An 11471-nucleotide genomic window follows, 5' to 3' on the forward strand; every position below is an offset into this window, starting at 1 on the left:
ATTTCATGGTTCTCAGGCATTTTACGTTCCTCATGGTTTTTACGTGACGGATGTATTGTACATGTCTGATGCTATTTGCGTGTCTCATGCATCTTCTCGTGTTTCCCATGTTTCTTTTGTTTCTCGTGTTTTCTTGCCTTTTCTCGTGTTTCTTACGTTTTCCTATATGCCGCACGTTTCATGTCTTATGCTTTTCTTGTCGTTGCCCTTCGTTCGCTGCTTTTCTGTTAGCTGGTATTTGCATCCAGGGTCTGTCACGTTTACAGTTCCTTACGGGCTGAGGTTTCGTCATTGATTGATTGTCGTCCCACAATCTTCTCGCCTGTAGTCCGTACGTCATACTTTACGTTCACCTTTACACCTCTTCTACTACCCACCACGGTCTGTGGGTACTTTAGCCCTGAGTGTTCGTTTTAATTTTCTGTCTTAGCGCTGCAAGTTGCTCGGGCTCACTTCTGCATACACTAAGGTGGTGTCATTAGGGTCACATTCATGCACCGTTGGTCCTGTAATTTCAACACCAACGTCCTTATATTTAGCAGATACTAGGGGGCTGGTTATGTCATGAGTAGGTGGTCTATCATGTTCTCTGGTTGTTTCACACAGCTGGGCTGTCCATGTTCTTCCACCGTGGGTTACCCATCACGCTTATGGGTTTAACAGATTGAGGTGATCGTTTTAATTGGCTTGTTTGGTGGCAAGTCTCCTCATCTGTTCTTTCACCACTCACATTTCTTTTTAACTCACATTTCTCATGCGGTTTGTTCTAATGCAGGTAAGTTTTCATGCAAATTGTTTCTCATGCTATGTTACGTTTCTCATGCTATGTTACGTTTCTCATGCTATGTTACGTGTCTCCAGTGTCCCTAGGTTTCTCTCATTTTTTCCTGGGTTTTTCTCGTTGTTTCATCAATTCACATTCTCATGCAAACTGCGTTTCTTATGCAGATGGTGTTTTCTTGTAGCCTCAGTTCTTTTGCTGCTCTTGGTTGTATCAGCTCACGCTAGTCATGTTTCCTTCACGCAGGTTGCTTTTTTGTCACTGGTTAGGTTTGTTTTCCGGTCTAGGTTTTCCAGTCCTGATGGTTTACATCCAGTTCCTACTTGCTTTTCTGTTTCTTTTTGGCCTCTTCCAGCTCGTATTAGGCCACAGCACTTTCAGGTCGGATCGAGTTGAGTCTCACCATTTCAGGTTGGGTAACTGATCAGGTTGGTTTATTTTCAGCACTTCCGGTTGAAGCCATCCTCAGGGGATCCAGCAGAGTAGTCTCCCAACTGTGCTCAGCTGTCTTCCCATTGTGGGTCTTATTTTCGTGACATATCTGTCATACTCTCAGGTCTCCTTGTGCGTTGGTTACCAGCCTGGTGCTCAAGGCAGGGCTATAGCTGTTTTGTTGTTCCTAGGGCCAGGGGGAGTGGTGCTTCTGGCCCAAGGTCTCACTTACTTTAGTCAATCAACTGATTTGCACCCCGGCTTTCTGTTACATCTGTATGTTCGAGGTTCAGCTTTCGGGGTGGCTCTGTTATCAGGTTCTTGGAGCCTAGTAAAGTGTGGTGCTCGGGTTGGTTTATACCAGCTTGTGTGTTACATTTGCCAAACCCTAGGATGGTCCTCTGCTGCCTTTCCTAGCGCTCCCCCTTTTCTGTAGCTAGGTTCATACTTTCATTGCCGCCACCCCAGGTTAAATGTCAATTCACAGTGTAATCTGGTTGTTAAAGCTTTCATCGTACTGTATTTTTTGCCCCCTTTTAGGCATACTAACCACGTGACCCCGGCACACTTCAGGCCTATGTTCTTTGTTGCTCTTTGTTCCTTGCCATACTATCCACAGATTGACTCCGAGTACAAAGGTAACCGCAGGTCAGCCTGTGTTTGTAGGTGGAGTCAGGCTGCATAAAGCCTGCCCTCCTCTGCCTCCTGCTCTCGTGTCCCACCCACCCATCCCCTTTTTCTTTTCATTCATTGTATTTTATACTTGGGTATGCCCCCTTTTAGGCATACTGACCACGTGACCCCGGCACACTTCAGGCCTATGTTCTTTGTTGCTCTTTGTTCCTTGCCATACTATCCACAGATTGACTCCGAGTACAAAGGTAACCGCAGGTCAGCCTGTGTTTGTAGGTGGAGTCAGGCTGCATAAAGCCTGCCCTCCTCTGCCTCCTGCTCTCGTGTCCCACCCACCCATCCCCTTTTTCTTTTCATTCATTGTATTTTATACTTGGGTATGCCCCCTTTTAGGCATACTGACCACGTGACCCCGGCACACTTCAGGTCTATGTTCTTTGTTGCTCTTTGTTCCTTGCCATACTATCCACAGATTGACTCCGAGTACAAGAGAAAGCCACTCAGTATGTGCCACTGATTTACTATTCCACTAAGGTAAAGAAAGAAGATAATTCAAAATACCTAACAGAGTGAAGGGAGGAAGCCACTAATTATGGAGTAGTACTGCTGATTTACCATTGCAATAAGGTTAGGATGAGCCCTAGCGTGAAAAATGTCAGGGAGTTACTGATGGTTATTTCTTAAGAGAACAAGGAACAAGGTTCTTGCATCCCAGTGTGTGGTTTGTACATGGGATGCAATTGTGAGCAGCTACATGGAAATGAACCAGCATCTAGCAATCCAAAAGTAGGTATGGAATCCGGAGTGTGATCCCACCTGGAGCTGTATTTAGATGCATATTAAACATTTTAGTGTGGTATTTTGTTTTTTAGAACAATTAAGATATAGATATAAAGGACCAGTTAAAGAAATCATCCAACATGAACGACACTTAAAGTGTCACCAACCCCCCCCCCCAATAAAGTCATTGCACATATAAACATGTTTGATTAGCCATGGTTGCTCCTGTTTGTTTAAATATTTATTTAAAATAGTTGCCCCTACCATTTCCTTTTTTTTTTTTTTTTTAGAGTGGCTTCACTAGCCCTACATGGTATCAGAGTAGGTTACATGTAGCCACCCTAAATTTTTGACAATGTGGTATTTTTTGGTCTTGCCCTGAGCTTGACCACTTCTGGAGTGAGGTCTGGAAGATTATCCAGGAATTTACTGATTTCGGCCATTCCGGCGAAAAAGTATAAAAAATCCATACTACGTCACCTATTAAATGCTGCCAACACTTTCATCCCCCTGAATTGGAAAAAAACAGTAACCACCAACTATTAGTTGCTGGCTCTGTAAAGTGGAGTAAATCAATAAGATGGAGGATTTAATATTCACAGCACAGCATAAACAGGAAAATTACCTAAAGACTATGGAATATGTTCGTCCTTTCTGAAAGAGGGAAAGCTCTTATGAGCCCATCATTTTTTTGCCAGTCTCTACTCCCTACATATCTATATTATGTAACTTTATCACCTTAAGCTTTCCGCACCATTTATCTTCACCTCCCTCCACCCCCCCCCCCTTTTTTTTTCATTCTTTCTTTTTTTCCCCTCTCTCATTTCTGGCTTTTCTTATTCCCCCTATACTTCGCTGTCTTTCTATAGAAAAAAAAAAGAGGGAATGGGCAGCTCCATATGTCTTTTTGCATGGTTTATTTCTTTGACCCATATTTGAAGCTACTTTTTATATTTATTAATTTTTTTCATTAATCCTTTTATTCAGATTCAATTTTTTTTTATATATATAAAGGGCCTAATGGGCACACCCAGGCCCAATGTAATACATATACAAACTCAGCACCTTATCTAATAACAGTTAAAAGGTTTATACCACCTACTATTTAACCAGCATTCATAATTACAGTGCCTTGAAAAAGTATTCATTCCCCTGAAAATTTTCCACATTTTGTCATGGTACAATCAAAAATCTAAATGTATTTTATTGGGATTTTTGGGATAGACCAATGTATTTTATTGGGATTTTATGTGATAGACCAAAACAAAGTGGCACATAATTTGAAAAGTGTGGCGTGCATTTGTATTCCGCCCCCCTGAGTCAATACTTTGTAGAACCACCTTTCACTGCAATTACAGATGCAAGTCTTTTTGGAGATGTCTCTACCAGCTTTGCACATATAGAGTGAAATTTTTGCCCATTCTTCTTTGCAAAATAGCTCAAGCTCTGTCAGATTGGATGGAGAGCATCTGCGAAGAGCAATTTTCAAGCCTTGCCACAGATTCTCAATTTAATTTAGGTCTGCACTTCGACTGGGCCATTCTAACACATGAATATGCTTTAATATAAACAATCCCATTGTAGCTCTGGTTGTATCTTTAGGGTTGTTGTCCTGCTGGAGGGTGCCCCAGTCTCCAGTCTTTTGCAGACTCTAACAGGTTTTCTTCAGTCCTGAAGAGTTTTTCAGCCCCTGCAAATGAAAGTAATCCACATTCTTCATGGTGTGAGTGGTGTTTTCAGGGAGAGAGGTCATGTTGGCTACCTACTACATGCAGTTTCATGAGTGAAGCTCAAGAAGTTCAATCTTAGTCTGATCTTGGAGAATTTTTTCATGTTTGCGCTCTCCCACATGGCTTCCAGCAAACCCCAAAATTTAACATGGGTTTTTGCTCAGCAATAGTCTTAGTTTTGACAGTTTTCCATAAAGCCCAGCTTTGTGGAACATCTTAGTTATCGTGTCCCCATGGACAGTTTCACCCGTCTTATCTCTGGATTTCTACAACCCGTTCAAAGTTACTGCTGAATTTTGTGTTGCTTCTCAAACTCATGTCCCCCTTACCAGGTCACTGAGTTTTGATGGAAGGCTTCTTCCATGGAATCAATGTTGTGCTATAATATTTCCATTTGTTAATGATAGATGATGAATGATTTAAGGGGACTCCATGAGATGTTGAAGTTTAGTATTATATTTCAAAGTTAAGTCTGACTGGTGCTCCTCTAGAACTTTATCCCAGACTTGATAGCTCATTGGTCCTCATATTGCTTTATATTTGTATTTGCTTTTTTAAGAAACATTGGGGGGCCCAGAAAAAACTGTTTATTCTGAGATAATTTGATACTTTAATTGCAGCCATGTGGGCTTTAATTATATGAATTTTGAGAAGTGAAAGCTTATTAAAAGTTTTGCAGCAAAGAATGTTATTTTCCATTGTAAAATAATATTTTATGGCCTTTTTTTGTGGACTAGTAACATAAAATCCTAATTAAATCCATTGTCTAGGTTGTAGCACTGCAAAATATGAAAAGGTTTGGGGACAAATGCTTTTAAAGCATAATTGTAATCCTATAAATTGCTATGTTTACCGAAACTGCTGGGGAGATCTTTTGAGGCTGGAGGAATGTGATATCCTTACAAGTGAATAGTGATTGTTCTGAGCACAAGCGAATCTCAGCTGTTTCCACACGTAGGACAAAAGATCTGCCTGTTTTCTGGCAGCAATATTTAAGATAATAAAAGTTTACAGCATCCTTCTATGGGTAAAGACTTGTGTGTAATACATTCTTCTAAACTAAATTACTCTCGCCTGATTGGTTTTCTTTCTTTTTCATTACCTTATTTACATTTATTGAAACCCTAATCGTATGCAGCATCATCCAATCTGCTTTCTTTTCTCAGTACGAAAAATGATCTTGTGCCTCCTCTGACTGTGACACGAGCCTCAGACACACATTGTTCCAGTGGTCCCTCTTCTCAACAGGTTAGTAAATTGCATCCAAGTAGCTTTCTAATCCAAATAAAGGATTTATTCACCCAAAAGTGATATATTTGCTATATGGTGGGTAGTTATAATGTAGGGTCTACATTATAACTACCTAAGCAAATCTCATTGTTCTTATGAGGAAAGCTTCAGAAGGGGACAGGCACTCGCTCGTCCCCACCCCCTTCCTGACCGGCCAGGCTTCGTGCTCGGATAAGGGTCTGGTATGGATCTGGGGGGGGGACCCCACGCCGTTTTTTCGGGGTAGGGGGTTCCCCTTAAAATCCATACCAGACCTAAGGGCCTGGTATGCTCCCGGAGGGGGGACCCACGCCGTTTTCTCTTTTTTTTAATTGGCGTGGAATTCCTCCTTGAGAGCTCATTCTCCGATTGGCCACGGCAAAAGTCGCCTGGCCTGGGGCAAATGAAAGTCGTGTTGTAAGTCGCCCTAAGTCGTGTTGACAAGTGGTGTCCAAGTTGCCTCCAAAAGTCACGTTGGAAGTCGTGTTGTCCCTGTGTGAACCGGCTCTTAGGAATTTACCAGTAGCTGTTATTTATTGGATCCGGGGGATGAAATGCAGGTAGGAATTTAATTTAGAAGTTTGTGTTTTATTTAGAAACATGAATAAATTGTGTAGGAACTTTTTTTTTAAATGACTACACAGTGCACAGTTGCAAAGTAAAACATTGCATTCAGTCTTGCTATCTTCTATTTCAGAAAAGGAATGGATCCAAGGACAGCCTGATTGATCCTGCTGCATCCCCTCACAGCAGAGAAGGAAAACACAGTGTAAAGACTATAAAAACAGTGCAGAGCTTACGCCTCAAGTCAGAATCTTGAACCTTAACACATTTAGTAAAGGTCATTATTTATGTCACCCTGGGGATCAAGCACATCCAGGAACTTTATTTCCATGAAACCATGGGACATTTTAGACTTTAAATTATTTGGCATTGCCAGAGACTGAACCACAGTGACCATAAAACAGCAAAGCCATTTAGCTGGAAGTTGGTGGACTTTGTAAATGGAAAAAATACAAGCAAGGCTGGCATTCATCATCATGTGGAAATTGAGCTGGAATGTTGGGTTAATTGTGGAGAAAGTATTAAAATGAAGATTTCAGCAAGGCTTGTGTCACACGTCACCGCCAATGTTACAACAGACTACATCACTACACATGCTGCTCCTTTGCCATTGTCTGAACACTGCGTCCATTTAAATATGAAAATCAGTTGTTTCCATCACCTGATGTTTTTAAGCCTGGAAGTTGGACTTTAAATATACAATTGTTTGTCACACTACTACTACTACTACAACTACGTCTAGAGTTTAGTGGCTCCAAGGCTTTTGGCCTGTAGATTCTTGTATACCAAGTGGAACGTTATCTGTAAAAGTGGATTTTTTAAGAATGTTTTTTGAATTTATTTTATTCCTGCAGTATTAAGAATCCAAAGTATTTAAAAAATAAACACCTAGCCAAAATAATGTGTTTCCTGGTATTAGCTAAGGAAGGCCTGAGAGTGGTTGTAAATGTCATGGATTTATTGAGAAATGGGCACACTCTCCTGTCATGTGAATTGAATGCGGGGAAACCTGCATCCAGTTCAAATACATGTGAACCCAGGCTAAGTGTTTCATTTCATCTTGTATCAGTGTATTTCTGCACCATAACAAATATAATTGAAAATACTGCAATTAATCCATTGCTTCGCTCTTCTGCAGTCTTGGCAGTTCCTGCACTTGTCCTGGGTAGATCAGATTAACTCCGGAAAAATTACCATTTTGCCCAAACTTTTATTATTTCCTCTCTCTTCCGGTGCGGGTTTCGTTACATTTTCTGCACTTGCTCCATAATAGAATTTTTCGGTTCATCTTGGCTGATAAACGTTTCAGGATCTCCAGAGCAACCTTTTTGATGCATAAACTACTAGGGGACCTGGGGGGTTCCAAACATTGCCAAATATAAGCCGCTCAGATTGCCCAATTATCCTTGTTTCATGCTTCAGTAGATGTTACCCTTTGGGTGCTCTTGGAACTGCCCAACTGCGTCCCTATCACAATGCCAACCCTCCTTTGGCACTCCCATAATCTTTACCTATTGTTACTGAGCCCACTTATGCATCATAGCCTACAAGTCTGGGATTCCGTGCTCTGCCGGCCTCGTGTCACCCTTCCTCCCAATCACTAATAACCCTCTTTTTCACTCAGGCTTGGACCAACCACAGTCATTTCCCTGGTGGTTTACTAATGGGTTCACATATGTCCGACACTTTCTAACCACCAGATCATTCCCCTTGTGGGCTTCACTTCGAGAGACCCTTGAAATTCCAGGGATAGAGTTCTTCTGTTACCTCTAACTTCAGCACTGGCTCATCTTGTTGTGCAGAGCCTTCATGTACCCATTCCAGGAAACTGCATTTGAACACACATGCCAGTATTCTCTGGGATCCCCAGACCAAATAGTAGCTCTCTATGCTTCTCTGAGTAACTTCTTCCACCCCTCTCACCTATGTAGCTAAATGGGAATGAGACTTGGCAATTGAGATAGAGTTAGCTGACTGGTCCTCTGTGGCCAAATGCTCATTTAATACAGCCGCCTTGGAGGCAACATATAAGGTGCTTTTATGTTGGTATTGGGTCCCTACCTGCTTTTTCCATGCCAATCAGTCCTACAGTGACCGCTGTTTCCAGGGTTGTGGCCAATCGGATTGATGTCGTACACATTTGGTGGACGTGTCCTAGACTAATTGGTTTCTGGTTCTCTGTATCTGGCCTCCTATTCACTTTGTTCCACTTGCCCATACAAAAAGAAGCCAAGTTTGCCTTATTGCATTGCCCAATTCCGGGTCTGTTCGCCTATCAACAGAAGCTCGCTTCCTATCTGTTTGTGTCAGCAAAAAGAACAATTGCCCAAGCCTGGAAAAAACTATCTGTCCCCTTCTAGGGGGTGAGAGATTGCATGACCACGTTGATGCTTACCAAACAGATGTCAAGCATCTGCCACAACTCTCATGCTAAGTTCCTTAAAATCTGGTAACCATGGCTGTCATATGCCTTTCCTATTCTCCCCCCAGCCAGCTTGGCCCACCTCTGACGGACTGTCTCAGTGCTCCTGAGCCCTTACCTTCCCCCCTTCTCTCCTCCTTTAACCTCCTTGACCCTATTCACCCCTAGTTTTCCTTATCCATTCTCTGGCTCCCTACTCGTTAGGTGCATGACTCCCTTTCTTTAGCACCTTTCTAACTTCCCTCTGGTTTCCATTCTGATGTTCCTTTTTTGATCTGTATTGGCTGTATACTGCACCACTGTATAGATATTGACGGGCCCAATGGAAGGACTGTTGCTGTAGGGAATTTCTCCAGGACCCCTTTACCCTTATGGCATCATGCACAGCTTTTAGCACTCTCCTTTACTGCCTATGCCCCAGTAGTGGAATGTCTCTTGGTGTCCTTATGTCCACTCCAGGACTATGGGCTCTGCATTGGACTTGATGACGTCAGTGGATCTGTGACAACTGGAGCATATGGGTGAAGAGGCTGCTAGGACTGGCCTTACAGACTGGAGTGATCCTGCAAGGGCAGAGGATTGGTTAAGTTAAACAGTTTCTTGCAGTACTCTAGCCCCCCAAGACCTAAACAGGCATTTAACTCTTGCAGTGTGGGGATGGCCCCAGAAGTTCAGTAACCTTCATGTTAGTTGTAAAATTTGCTTTAGTGTAGGTCATTGTCAGGCATGCTGAATGCAGCTTCTAAGCACAACTCGTGAGGGATGTGTTTTGATTACGGATTTCAGCTTTGGAGTTTTGTCACACAAAGCAGAACGTGTCCAATCTTTCTGTGTGGCTGGACCCAGAGCTCACACTGGTAAATTACTTTTAGGGGCTGGTCAGTTCTGATTTTGGCGATCTGAGATCAGCTGACTACAAAACTCTTTTGGAAGATGTTGTTTGAAGGAATCTAGAAATTCATGGTTATCGATATCTGAAAGAGAAATACCGTTCTAGCTTATGCAGTGAGAAATATGTGTGAACCCTTGGGGATTTTATTGAATTCTAAATAACTGCTAAAAAGTGAAATAATTTGCATCTGTTTTTTAATAGTGCTGACATATTAACGCATATACAGTATAAACCCCAAAACAAAAAAGTAAGATAATGCAGCATAACAGTTCAGTTTTCTCTGCAGCAGTTCAGGAACACTTTTCACAGTTCAGTTCTTGTGCCTCTCCCAGCCTGTGATTGGATAGTGAAAGGAGAAGCTGTAAATTGATAATCTCATCTACCTGCCACTCTGCTCTGTCCTCCAGTCATCATGTCCTTTGATAGAACATAAGAACTGCAGCACAATTGATTGGTCGCTTCTCTGCCTCCCAGTCTGAGTACTGCTATATAGTGGATTGCAAGAGGCTCATGCCAAATTTGATTTTTCCCTTAAATTCTGCCGTATATATACAGATACAAATTGGAATCCAATGGTCCCTCTCTAAATAACTGCCAGCTATCCAGGCCCCAAGACAGCAAAGCAACCTCACACAATTCTGTTCTCTTAGTACGCCATGTTTTATATATGGGATGAGTTTTTTTTGTAGTATGTGGTGTTTTGTTTTCTCACATAAATTCCAGTATACATGTATTGAAATACTGAATGATTGTCTTGCATTGTATGTCAAGGAAAAAAAAAGAAAAGAAAAATCTACAACAGGTAGATGCAGACAGAAAAAAAAAATCTGAGAGGTGTTCTAGCCTTTACCTACTCAACACTTTCTGTGTTGCTATTGGAGTGATCCCCCACTTTAGGTCTGGTAAAACAGTTGTCATCTGGACAGTAAATGAAAGGGATATACCTCTAATGGGGGAAGCAGTAAGCCTGAGAAAGGCTTTAATTCTTCCTCGCTTTATCTCAAACTAATAAAAAAAGGTTTGGCTATGCACTTTAGCTAGCCAGAAACCATTGCTCCAATAGTGCTACAAAACATCCAGGTGGTTCATAGCAACATTTAATAGAGAGGAATGGGGGATGTAGTATTTTTCTCTGTGGTATCTTCTTATGAAAAACACCCTCAATGGAGAGATTCTATCATGAAAAAAAGGTGCCTAGGAAAATTTATGTCTGACAGCACTGAAGAGAACCTAGGGTTTACAACCTTTCCTGAAAAATCGGTTTTAGCAGTTCTGTTTCTCAGATCCTCTGTGGATCTATTGCATTAGGCCATATAGTATTTTCCTTGTGCCTTAATAGCAGCATACTAGCAATAGGCCTCCTCCCATCCCCACCTACAGAACCAATCCAAATATATAAAAGAATGAGAACAACCCAGAAGCATTGTCCTTTTTTTCCTCAAGACCTTTCACCTGCAGTCCAGTGCTTCCATGTCCCTTACCTATCGACTTGTTTGGTGTCTGCCTGGGTTCAGCTTCTCCGTAGCAGGTCATTTTTCAGTTTTCAAACTGTCAAACTGTGGTAGTTTGACTGACAATTGCTCTGACATGCATCATTGTACCCAAATTCATTTTTTATATCATTTTGGGAGATTCTGATGGTATTTAACAACCTTTGAGTTCATTTTTTTTTACTAAAAAAATGTTTCCCTTACTTTCTGTTAAAATAATAATGCCAGAATAGTTAACCCGCCCAGAAATTACCCTTTTTTCAAATGTAGACACCCCAAGGTGATCCATTTTTGCCACAATTTTTGGGAAAAGGAAACATGGCAGTATAACTACTGTATAACCAGTGCCATTCATAAAGGGCACGGGGTAAATAAAGGGCCACCGATCCGTTGTTGAAAAACATACATTGACACATAAGTAGTTAAAGCAGCAATGGGCACCAGAGGCAGGATTTTGGGATCAGGTCTGCTACCAAAT

At 41.7% G+C, this 11471-nt stretch overlaps 1 protein-coding gene across 2 annotated transcripts in view; it reads left to right on the forward strand.

Annotated features, from left to right (window-relative positions):
- EPB41L4A (erythrocyte membrane protein band 4.1 like 4A) overlaps positions 1-7090 on the forward strand; it is a 385559-nt gene extending 378469 nt beyond the window's left edge. For both annotated transcript variants that reach the window (XM_077462290.1, XM_077462291.1), the window contains 2 exons: positions 5523-5604; positions 6323-7090. In XM_077462290.1, the coding sequence (XP_077318416.1) occupies positions 5523-5604; positions 6323-6445 (205 nt within the window). In that variant the 3' untranslated portion in view covers positions 6446-7090. The remainder of the gene's footprint in view (positions 1-5522; positions 5605-6322) is intronic.
- Positions 7091-11471: the final 4381 nt, after the last annotated feature.

The sequence above is a fragment of the Lithobates pipiens genome, unplaced genomic scaffold, assembly GCF_037356315.1.
Source record: "Lithobates pipiens isolate NorthernLeopardFrog02 unplaced genomic scaffold, aLitPip1_a1.2 Scaffold_3, whole genome shotgun sequence".
Lineage (NCBI taxonomy): Eukaryota > Metazoa > Chordata > Amphibia > Anura > Ranidae > Lithobates > Lithobates pipiens.